Here is a 12559-nt window from a genome sequence, read left to right on the forward strand (position 1 = left end):
CACTTGCATGTCATTACCGACTGGATTTCATTGATCTCTCTGAAATGGTTTTTGATTTTAAAATAAAGTAACTAATTCCTTCTTACAGTTTAAATCCTGGTTTGTAGATAACTTAATGCATCAAGGTTTTTTTAAGGAGGAACAGCAGATGCATTTCTCCATAGGAGCTAAGATGCTAATGATCATAAATTGGTCCAAATGCGCTTCACACTGAATCCGGGCCTTCTATTTCTTTATCCAAAGCAAGGACCATGGCGTTGGAAATTTCAGACTTTATAGGAACTCGTGTTTGCAAGTGTTCTTTTGAAATACTTCAGATCTCTGGTTGTGGGCAACTGCCTGCTTTTTTCCTTTGTGTAACAAATGTCTGGTTTTTGTACCAGAACACTTCTGGTGTGCTGTTGATCAAATGAGAATTGACAGTTTTTCTTCTGTTTTTTTTTCAGCTCACTCCAGTTGGCACCACAGTATTTACAGGATTTTCAGGAGACAATGGAGCTACAGACATAGATGATGGCCCAAATGGACAGATAGAATATGTTATTCAATATAATCCAGATGATCCGGTATGTAAATATCTACTTGCAATGTGAGTTCACTATAAGGAATAAAATTAATATTTACTTCAGCTGATATTTATTATATTTCTCTATTGCTCAGCTCATGGAACCACATTAGTAATTATACTATTATTAATAACTATCTCAAAATTACATTTTAAAAAATATTTGTGCTATACTTATAAAAGCTAGTTTTTGGTGAGTTTTGTAGGTAAAAGTTTAAAATGTATTCATAGGTATAATATGTCATTTTAATTAAATTTCCATTATGTTAGTGGACTCCTAAGCATTCTAAGTAAATCATTGGATATGATATTACCAATGTGATGCGTATGCTTTATGGAACTTGCAAATTAATACCACCACTGCCCCTTCTCCACCAATGAAACCTGAGGTAGAGAAGAGGACAAAGCCTCTAGCAATAGGTTTTTCAGTTTTTGTTTTTTTTGCGTTAGACAGTGGGGCTTCTGCATTGTGCCTTAGGCTGTGAAATTATTTTTCCCAATGATATAGTATATGTAACACAAATAAAATAAGAATTGTTTTCTTGAAGCTAGAGCTGGAAGTCCTGCCTGCCATCTTTCCCTTCCTCTTTTCCCAGAGGCAGCTTCTCAGAACACCAAGGGCTCCCCAAAGCGTAGTTTTAAAATCACTTAAGTGACTTTTTAAATTAATGCTTCTCCTTTAGGTTTAATATTAGGAACATAAAAGTGGTGAAGTTAACATTGTATCTTTGTTTTTAAATTATATATTTCTTATATAAGCTTTAAACAATTTTAAAAAACCTGTTGAAATTGTAGAGACTAAGAGCTCTCAATAAGATCTACCTCACAAATTGATTGTGAGAACTAAGTGAATTGTGAATGCATTTCCTCATCTTATTCTCACAAATCAATTAGTTAGTAGTAGTATCTCTATCACATAGAAGCGAACACAGGTTCATAGGTGACGTGACTTGCCTGGTAACACACACCCACCTCTAAGCTGGAGAGTCAGGACTCGATTTCAGAGTAATATGTGCTCCACTCTTCCTCTGTTGTGCTCTAAGAAAATAGTTGCAGCACTTGAGTTAAAATTTTCAAAAAAAATTTAAAAACAAAACAAAAGGCCCATGGGTATAGCAGAGTCAAGGGAATATTTGGGGGGATTTTGTTTTTGTTTTTCCCCTAAAATGTATGCCTCCACATGTTTATAGACAGAGGTAATGAAACCAAGAGATGGGGAGATGATGAGAATGTGACAGAAAAGGACAATAAGTATGAGGGGTTACACAGAAGTCGAATGGAAAAGATCAGAGAAACAGCAGAAGGGAAAACGGCAAGAGAAACATTTTTTTTTAAGTAGAAATAGGCAGCTGACTATACAGAATATTTCTAAACCATTTATTTTCTTTACTATTTAGATTTTTAAAATAATTAATTGTATGTGTATGTCATGTTTCTAGCTTATATTTTATGAAGGTCATTTCCTAATCTTTACTCCTCAAGCTGTAAAAATGAAACTCCAAGAAAGTATAGAATGACCAGGCCATGTATTTTAGGGAAATATTTATTACATTGCAAACCTACCCAAGGATTAGATATAGTGCGAGACAGAAATGTATTCCTTGGAATGTATCTTTTAGAAGTTTTGTGAGGCTGAAATTCCTTGTTAGCTATGCAGTAATTCCTTCTGAATGCTTCCCCTTTTCAGAGATTTCTGGGCTTGGCATGAAATATAGTATGTACTTTTTATTACCTACAGATTGAATAAACCAATCATTCACATGCAGTTTCCAAATTGCAAAAGAAGAAAAAACAATGTACTTTAGCAAGCTAGCGCTACTATGGAATAACGAAAGAAATTCTCTGGGCATGGTTCTAATTCAGTGAGGCAAAAGAATAAGACATCATGACGGCACTTAAGTTAGGGTATATTGGAAGAGAAAGCATTAACCAAGTCACATCCTTACAGAGAGAATCCATCTTTAATCATCATAGAGAGTTAATGCAAACCTCCATGCCAGTTTCTTCTCTTATAAAATCTCTGAGAAAGAGCTATCTGATGACTTTTATATTCTTAAATTGTTAAATCTCTAGAAATTCTGCTTATAATTAATAGCATCATAATATTATCCTGCTTATTTCTTAGAGTTAAAACAAACTTGTATGTATTACAAATATATGTAACCTGAAAATGTGGCCCCCTCTGGCTTTTGCAACCACAGTTAAAAATTTCTTTAAAATTAGTCTCACACTGTATGGTAAATAGTAAAAGGTGTAGATTGGTCTGTTCTACTTAAAAATCTCAGGGTATTTTTTTTTCCCTAGGTTATTTTTTGTTTTGTTTGTTTTCCGTCTGATGCTACATTATTCATTAGCAGAAATCACAAATTAGTGACCTGGAGTTTCATTCAACTCACAAAATTTTGTTTGGCCACAAATTATTTTAAATAATTTCTGAGCCAAAATCTAAAAATCATGAAATTTCACATCCAAATTTAGTTTTCTCTTCTCTCTTGAGAAATAGATGTATGACAACCCTGGTCCTGATTTCCAATAAGACAGCATCAGCTACGGTTGAATTAATGTTTTCCCATTAAGCAAACTTCTGTCACTCAGACAATATATGTATATCCATTTTTACCCTCATCACTTCACTCATTTACATCATCCAAGTCATCCTTGTAGAAATTTATGAATGTATCCCGTTGCGGAGCACAGGCTCTGGACATGCAGGCTCAGCAGCCATGGCTCACAGGCCTAGCCGCTCCGCGGCATGTGGGATCTTCCTGGACTGGGGCATGAACCCGTGTCCCCTGCATCGGCAGGCGGACTCTCAACCACTGCGCCACCAGGGAAGCCCCAAAGTATGTTTTGATTAATTCTTCCCATCACTTTAAACACTGGCCTCTAGTGTTTCTGATAAGGGAAGACAATGGAAATTTGAATTATGTTTCCAGTATGTAATGTGCCATTTTTCTTTGACTGTTTTCAAGATTTTTATTTTAATTTTGAGTGCTTGGTAACTTGACCATGGGAGCATGCCAATGTATAGTTTTCTTTGTAATTGTCTTTTTTTTAGGGGTTTTGCTGAACTTTAATCTCTAAATTTGTCTTTCACCAGTGAAAGAAATTATCAGACACTATTGTTTAATATTTTCATGCCATTTCCCTGACTCCTCCCTCTGAGACTCCAATTACAGCCATATTAGGCATTTAAATACTGTTCCACAGGTACAGGCTCTGTTCATATATTTTCAACATATTTTAATTACTTGGTTGCAAGCTGGGTGTTTACTATTGATCTATATTCAAAGTTACAGTGTTCTCTGCCATCTCCATTCTATTCTTAAAACTATCCAATGTATCCAATTGTCTTTTTTTATTTATTATTTTTTAAATTTCAGATAGTATAATCTTCAGGTCTAAATTTTCCATATTTTTATAGTTTTTATAGTTTGTAATTTTGGTGAGTTTCCCATCTTTTCATTTATAGTGAGCATATTGTTTTTAATATGAGGATACCCTCATAGTAATGTGTTCCTAAATATCAGAGAAGTAAAAATATAATATCACTTAAAATTATTGACTCATCAAATGTAGTAGTTACCAATTACCAGTACTATATGTCACCACCAATCCTTTAGACAAGGCTTGGTAATTAGCATAATGTATTAGTTATCTACTGTTGGATGACAAACTTCGTGGTTTAAAACAACACACTTTCATTTTGTTTAGTTTCTGTGGCTTAACCTAAGCTGAACTGCTTAGGTTCTCATGTGGTTACAATCTACATGTTGCCCAGATTAGTTCTCATTGGAGGTTTGAGTAGGGAAGAATCCCCTACCAAGTAAACTCAGACTGCTGTTAGAATTAGTTCCGTTATTGTTGTAGGACAGAGGGCCTTGGCCTCTTGCTATATGTTGGCTGGAGGCTGCTCTCAACTCTTAGAAACCACCCTTAGTTCCTTGACTGCTTACTTCCTTAAACCTGCAAGGAGAGTATCTAGAGCTAGTGTGCAGGATGGAGTCTTATATGACATAAGGCAATCACAAGAGTGACAGTTTATCACCTGTGCCATATCCTATTGGTTAGAAGCAAGTCAGAGGTCCTTCCCATGCTCAAGGGGAGGGGATTACACAAAGGTATGAGTTGCTTGTCAGCAAGTGGGGATAGAGAGGCCTCCCTTAAGAATCTGTCATACCTACTATAATGTTCAGTATTATTATCATCATTTTGAATGTCGTATAAACTGATCTACTTTGGAAAGGCACTTTTGAGTCTTTTTGTTTAAGTTTGTGGAAAAAAAATAGAGGAAATGAAGGTTCTATTCTGGTTTTAATAGAGGATAAATTGAAAATAATCATTTGCATTATTAGGATCCTTTTTACCACACCTGTATTTCCTTTATGATGTAGATGAACAATTATACTAGGAGATGTGGAATAAATAAGAATCAGACATTTTTACTATCCAAAATAAAATTTAAAAAATTAAATTGTCAAATGTTGTAAACTCTTCACTGAAACAAAGCACTTTTATTTAACCTATTAACAAAATCAGAAGAATTTAAATTGCACTTTTTTTTTGCCATTGTTTTTATTGAATTTTATCTAGAATAAAGAAAGAAGAAGTTTGGGGATGAAGAACTGCTTAACCAAATTTAAAGCGAAAGCATTTGTGTTATTTTCCAAAACTTTCTGTCTCTTTCTCTTTTTGGAGACATGCCAGAAGTGAACTTTTTTGGGTTGGAGAAAATTACTTGCTCTGGCTAATGAGATATGGGCGCAAAGAATCAAATACAAGTCACCGTTTCCCCTCCCACTGCTGCAGTGATTGGAGAAAAACATGTTGAGGTGAAACATGCATTAGCCCGAGTCCCTGAGTGAAAACATAAACAGAGCCCACTTGCTGACATGTGTTAGTGTAGATATGTAGAATGGGTACGAAATAAAAAATTCTAATTTTAAAAAATTCTATTAATTTGGGGGTTTTATTCTTGCATCATAACCTATCCTTTCTCGTCTGATATTTTCAGATGAAAATAATTTAGTAAATACCTCATTATTGGTGTCCGCTAGAGAGCAAACTAAGAGGATTTGTACTATGCTCATCACAGTTACTGTAAAATACTATTTTTTTGTGCCTTCATGGTAATAAAAATTAAGGCCATCTACAATACACTGAACTAATTATATTTTAAAACATGAAAAGAAAAGAAAAGAAAGGAAAAAGAAAGATTCAGGAAAAATGAGGAGAATAATTTGTCATGTATTGTGTGGAATTTTTCATTTTGGGGAGTTTATCTTATTTGGAAAAAGGAAATTATTAATATAATAGGTATCATTTGGATATTTTATTTGTTTAATTTATTTAACACCTTTATTAGAGTATAAATGCTTTACAATGGTGTGTTAGTTTCTGCTTTATAACAAAGTGAATCAGTTATACATATACATATATCCCCATATCTCTTCCCTCTTGTGTCTCCCTCCCTCCCTTCCCATCCCACCCCTCTAGGTGGTCACAAAGCATGAGCTTTGTGAACACTTGTGTTTAATTAGGTCATTGCCTAAAGTCCTTCGTTGTGTAAAACTTTGAACCCAGGTTGTTTAACTGTGAGTCTGTGACATTTTAAATTTATAACATATGGACTTTTGAAGCCAAATAGAAACTTCTAAATACAATTTCCTATGAAATTGGTTAGAAGAAGGTGACAGGAACTGCATTGTAATCTTTCCTTCACCCCTAAATGTGCATATACATATTTGTGTGTGTTTATGTGGCAGGGAGGAATGAGTGTGTATGAAGTAGAGAAACAATTATCAGAGTGTTGGTATTCTACTAGGAGCAAACGAATGTTGCTGCTCAAATCATAGTCCCTTTTGAGTAGACAAGGGCTACATGATCTTACTTAATCCTCCACTTTTCACTTCAGGTAATTCAGATTAGGGGAGTCACACCAAACCATGGATGGTTCAGCAGCTAATGGCATGGTGGCCTGATTAATCCACGACAAGCTTAAGACCAACTACAGACTGATTGGGACACAGAGTTGGTGCTGTTTATTCAAACTAAGAGATAAAGTCACAGTCCTGTTCAACATGAACAAATGGGGAAAGAGAGAGAGAGATTAGAGGTGATGAAGAAAGAGAGAGAGGGGAGAGAGAGATTCCAAAAAAATGTAGAAAAACAATAATAAGAGAACTTAACAGCCTCTGAGAGACTGAGAAATGTTTTCCTTGTTACCTAAGTTCCCACCACTTCCCAGTTACAGGCCCAGTAAAGCATATTTGTACCTTGGTTCTGTCATTAGATAACCAGGAAATAGATATACATGTATATGTGTATGTGTGTGTCTGTGTGTGTGCAGGTCTCAAAAATCTCTCTTCTTTTGAACTGAATATCTAGTCCTTACAGTTGAATGGATAATATCAAAAACAGTATTTGTAAATATAGCATAGGTATGAGAAGCCAAACAGAATCTTTTCTGCTTATTAGAAAATGATGAATTACCAGAGTTCTCAGCTGAGAACAAATAACACTAAGTACCTCATAGTCCATTTCCAGATCATCTCCAACTGTGGAGCCCAACACCTCCTTACAGGACTAGCAGAGAGGTGTCATTTTATCTACGTTGGTACTAATTCAGCTTCCCACAGGTTAATAAAGAGGGCTGTGGGGGGATGGAATCAACTCTGGAGAAACACGGAATTGTTAGTGTCAACATTCCATCTCCCTTCTTTGCTTAAGTCAGTGTGAGTGTGTGTGTGAAGGAAGGGCATTACACATGCCTCCTACACTTTTTCTCATCCTTCCAACAGTGATAAAATCATTTAAACTGCCCTATGCCCTCATTTACTAAGTGGAGAATTGCCCCTTGTCTGACAGTTACTGAGACACCAAACTGCCAGGGAGTTGTGAGTGGACCTTTCCTGTTGGAGAGCAGATGTTTGGGGCCTGTGGGTATTAAGAGGCTTAGTCATTATTGGAATGACCTGATTAACACTGGGCAGGTAGAGGTCAGCATTTAAATTCTCATCACCCAAAGAAACAAGTGCTAGTTCGTGCTTTACAGAGCAGTGTCCAAAATTAACAGAAAGAGGGTCAGGGCCTTATTTCCAAAAAATGTAGGTTGCTTAAGAAAAAGGATATGACTGTGTTCCTACACCCCTCTCCTTTGTTGATGAACCAAATCTCTAAGGATGAGAGGAGAGGAAAATAAATGGTAGAGGAAGGGAGGGTGCAGACTCTACCTCCCTTTCCACCTCAAACAGTTCTTTGACAAGAGTATAAGACTGAGATACTCTTGATACACTGATACACATGCACACTCACACACACATATATCTATATCAGAGTTATGGGATCCTTCTGACGTATTATTTATTATTAAAGGAATCAGATTGAATTAGAAAAGCACAATTTTAGTAACTACTAAAATCGCAAAATATTAAATGCTCAACATGTTATTACCTTTGAGAGTCTTCACTCAAGTTATATTTAAAAGTTCATCCCAATCTAACATCAAGTCAATTTGTTAACGTAACACAACTAGCTCCAAAATAAAGAAAAATGAAATAATTATCCATCTTAAAAATGTATTATAGGAGCTTATTATTGAGTTGAGATCACAAGCAAATGCCAAAACTCTTATATGCTTAACTTGGTCCTTTCTATCTTCTAGTCTAGTGTTTCTCAAAGTAAAACCTAGACTTTCTACATGAGAATCACCCAAGAGTTTTGTTAGAAATATAGACTTCTGAGAATTTCTGGAATTTGGAGGAATAGACTTGGAATCTGCAATCTAAGTGATACATTTCTATGATCCTTATATACTCTAAACTTTGAAAATTATTGTCACATTGCCTTATCATATAATAATTTTAAAAAACAACCATATTTTCTTACTAAATTTTGCTCTTTTTTTCCTCCTTAGGTAGAGCTTTAGAAATAGCATTACAGCAGGGCATTTACTTTGAGTTGATCTAATCCAATATTCTTTTTGCTACAGGACAAATAAAGAGCACCCTAAACATTTATCCACATTTTGTTTCTAATTTTTCTCATGATTATTATTCTGTGTTTTCAAGACAGAATGGATACTTTATAAATACTTGTTTCATTAGTAAGTTAGTTAATTTTAACACAAAGGCTTTTCATATGCAATAATTTATAAACAGCATTGATCATAAAGCAGATATTCTCCTTATGTTTCTTGGAACATAAGTATTTATGAAACTCCTAGCACAATTAAAATCTCAGATATCTATAAAAGATGGACTTAGCTAATAAGAATTAGATTTAATTAAAAAATTTTCTTAAGAACAATATAATCCTTAATTACTAACTACAATGCTTGTAATAATTCTATAAATATCCAATGAAAATTATCAGCTAAAATAGGATCACAAACATCCATTACGTTACTTGGTTAGAAATATAAATGTAAGTATTTCCACATCATAGACTGAGAGATCCTTGAGAAATCTGTGAGGGAAAGCAGAAAATGCACAAATAACAAATGCTGTTTGGAAAAAATAATGTAACATAAGAGCAAAGATTTAATCCTAAATTGGATGACAAATAAGATTTTACTGAATAAGATTTGCAGGATTTATAATCCAGAGAAATGACGGATAGAATGTTTAGGCAGGAGAAAATTAAAAGCAAATGTCACCTGCAAAGAGTCATGGCATAAATGGAAAAGAGAGGGGACTGCATGATGAGGACACATAGGCAGGAGATAATCATTTATCAAAGTGCTTTCAGTTGCAAATAATAGAAAACTGAATTTAAAGTGACTTTGCCAACAAAGTCATGTATTATCTCTTGTAACAGGTTGTTCAGAGAAGGGGAGGTATCAGGATTTGTTAAGCAACTCAGAGATATCACAGAGCCAGCTTCTTTTCATTTTCTGCTCTTCCATTTTCAGCATTTTGTTTACTTCTAGATTAACTGTTTCAATAGTTCCAAAATGGCTGCTGATGGTTCCAGGTTTTACATCCTTATAAAAGCATCTGTAAGCAGAGAAGGGAACACTTTTTTTTCTTGTCTCTCTCTCTCTTTACAATTAAGAAAAACTCTTCAGATTATTTAGAATTAGCTCTCACGTACATTTCCAAAACAATCACTGGCAAAGAGTGTGGATTTTCCATGGTAGGATTAGATTTGTCAAAACTCACCCCACTTAGGGTCATAGCCTCCCCTAAAGCACAAAGCCACCAATTATCTGAACTCATTTGGAGTTCTGACTCCAAGGATGAGGTGGCGTTTCGGTAAGCAACCCACCGTATATTTCATAAACACGCTAGAATTGATATATGTCTCTACAGTTATTGAGTCTTTGAACGTTAACAACCCTATAACAACACACTGAGTTGTGTTTTACAGTGTATATGGCAATTATCAACTAAAGTATTCCCCATAACTAACTTAGATATTTAGATTAAACAATTTTTACTCTCCCTGGCATAGTTTAGAGTCCCGCAGTGTTTAAATAGGCAAAAATTTAGGGAAAATGTCAAACGCCTGTTTTTAATTGTAAATATCTTTTATGGCACATTTTCTATATTTATGTTTTAAAATGTTACTTTTTAAATGACTGAATCCAAGAAAGACCTGCAAAGCCAATTGCATGAACACAGAATAAATCATTAAAAAATATCTATCAATTGTATACTCTGTGTGTGTGTACGAGAAAGAGAGGGGGTCACAGAAGGAGGGAGAAAAAGATGGAGAGGGAGAGATCACAACTCTAGATATTGAAGGTTAATTTGCCCACATTCCCCCAAATGAACTTGAGATAGAAGATTTGAGTCAGCTGTTCTCTCATTAACGCTGTTTCTAAGTAACTCCCCTTGTGTCAGCTGAGTGTATAAACACAGACACACACAGACAAGCATGCACACACTCCTTCTTCCTTCCCTTCCCCTCTTCTTCTGCTTTCTTCCTTCTGCTTTGCCTCTCCCCCTCCCTCTCCCCCACCTCCTCCTCCTTTTTCTGAAGAATCTAAGTATTTCATCTGCTGCCCACAATCACTTGCACGCCTACCACTGCACAAAACAATCAACCAAAAAAGTTCCAATACTAAAAGTAAAACTGACTTGTCATAATTTAGAGACTATTTTATCAGTCTTCAAAATGGCACTAAAACAAAAAAGTGATGTAAGGTCTTTTTAAGACTGAGAGACAGATCTCCTAAATTATATTCCCTTGAGGAATGACTATACTGTCTTACAGTGAGGGCTGCTCATGCCACAGCAGTATTGCTGGAAGGCACTTTGGAAGTTGCCCTTATAACCTGCATGTTGCCAAGAAGAAACTCAACCCCTGTCAGGATAGGAGACTTAACTAATGAACAGCAGTTCTGAGGCTTGGAAAAACAAACAAAACAAAACAAACAAACAAACAAAAAACAAGCTACAGCACATTCTTTTTCACAAAAACACAAAGTTTCAAGTTAATAGTTGTATTTAATACAGTACTTGAAAATACTGAGAATACAGAATGGGCACCAATGTCGAAAAGGGATATTAGGTAGAAATCACAAATTGCAATTTTTGAACTCTTCGGTGTTTAAAAAAAAATTGTGAAAAGATAATATGGTAATAGGAAAGATTTTTCAGATATCTGGGCTTAGAAGTATCCCAGGGCTGTTGATGGGTAACCCTAATAATATATGAAAAACTTACAAGAAGTAAGTTTCCTGGTTATCATTATCAAAAGTGAGACCTATTGATCAGAATGACAAGTTTTTGGAAATAAGAATATTAAATCTGAAGCTTACACTCACATCCTGTTTTCAGATGATGAACATGTTGTCTATAATTTTCTAGGGGACTAAACTGAAATATAAGATTGTCTAATTCATCTTATGTTCAGATGATCTCAAATGTGTATCTTTACCTATTGGCAGACATCCAATGACACCTTTGCAATCCCCCTTATGTTGACTGGAGATGTAGTGTTAAGGAAGAGGCTCAACTACGAAGACAAGACTCGCTACTTTGTCATCATCCAAGCTAATGTGAGTGTTTAATTTCTCTTACTTTCCTCTTCTGAATTTATGAAGTACAGAACTTGCCCAGAATGTATGTGCTCACTGTGACCTCAACAGGGTAGCCCTGCGCTCAGTGTAATTTGTATATTATAGTCTTCTGAATAGGAAATGGGATGGAATGGGGTAGGAAGATTATTCCCACTCACTGTATTCTTCACTCTTTGAATCACTCATACACTTCAATAATTTGTTTTTAGCTCATACTGAAGTATTTCTCAAAGCATGATCCACCGAATGACTGCAGCAGAATCACCTTGGGAGTGTATAAGAAATGCAGATTCCTGGACACAACCTCAGACCCTCTGAATAAAAATTTCAGAAGGTAGAAGTGGAATACCTGCATTTTTTATTAGCTCCCCGGGGAACTTCAAAGTACACTAAAGGTAGAGAACTGTTGAATCATTTATTGAATCATTTATCTTTTATTGAGTAGTTGCTCACTACATCTAAGCTACTATGATCATAACCCACATATATGGACTGCAGTAACAGAAAACCTGAAAAACAATTGCTTGTATAACATTATTATTGTCATTATCATTATTATTTTAATAAAATTCTTAGATTTATGTGGTTCAAGAGTTGATTTGACAGTTCAAGTATATCACCAAGGACTCAGGTTCCCTCTGTCCTTAAAATCCGTCTTTTCCTGAAATTTGGTTGTTTTTCCAATGTCTTATGTCCCATTTGCAGTTGTGATGCTTATGGCTCTGGTGCTAGTGAATACCAGCACCATAAGCATCACGACTGCAATTCAAGTCTGAGTATAAGGGTGGTAAAACTAGGACTTCTTATGTTCATTGATTCTGTCTGCTTTTATCTGAGAGGAAGCTCCTTCCCACCCAGCTTCCCCACACAGAACAGGAATATGAGTCAGCATAGCAGACGGTAAAGTTAAGGAAGTCTGTAGGTGGTAAAGGGGAATGAGACAATCATCTCTGGATGACAAGCAAGTA

At 35.4% G+C, this 12559-nt stretch overlaps 1 protein-coding gene across 1 annotated transcript in view; it reads left to right on the top strand.

Moving 5' to 3' along the window:
• PCDH15 (protocadherin related 15) overlaps positions 1-12559 on the top strand; it is an 817584-nt gene that overhangs the window by 400811 nt on the left and 404214 nt on the right. Inside the window, exons 7-8 of the mRNA XM_060127128.1 lie at positions 447-566; positions 11460-11570. Of these exons, the coding sequence (XP_059983111.1) occupies positions 447-566; positions 11460-11570 (231 nt within the window). The remainder of the gene's footprint in view (positions 1-446; positions 567-11459; positions 11571-12559) is intronic.

Source organism: Lagenorhynchus albirostris, chromosome 16 (genome assembly GCF_949774975.1).
Source record: "Lagenorhynchus albirostris chromosome 16, mLagAlb1.1, whole genome shotgun sequence".
NCBI classification, from domain to species: Eukaryota; Metazoa; Chordata; class Mammalia; order Artiodactyla; family Delphinidae; genus Lagenorhynchus; species Lagenorhynchus albirostris.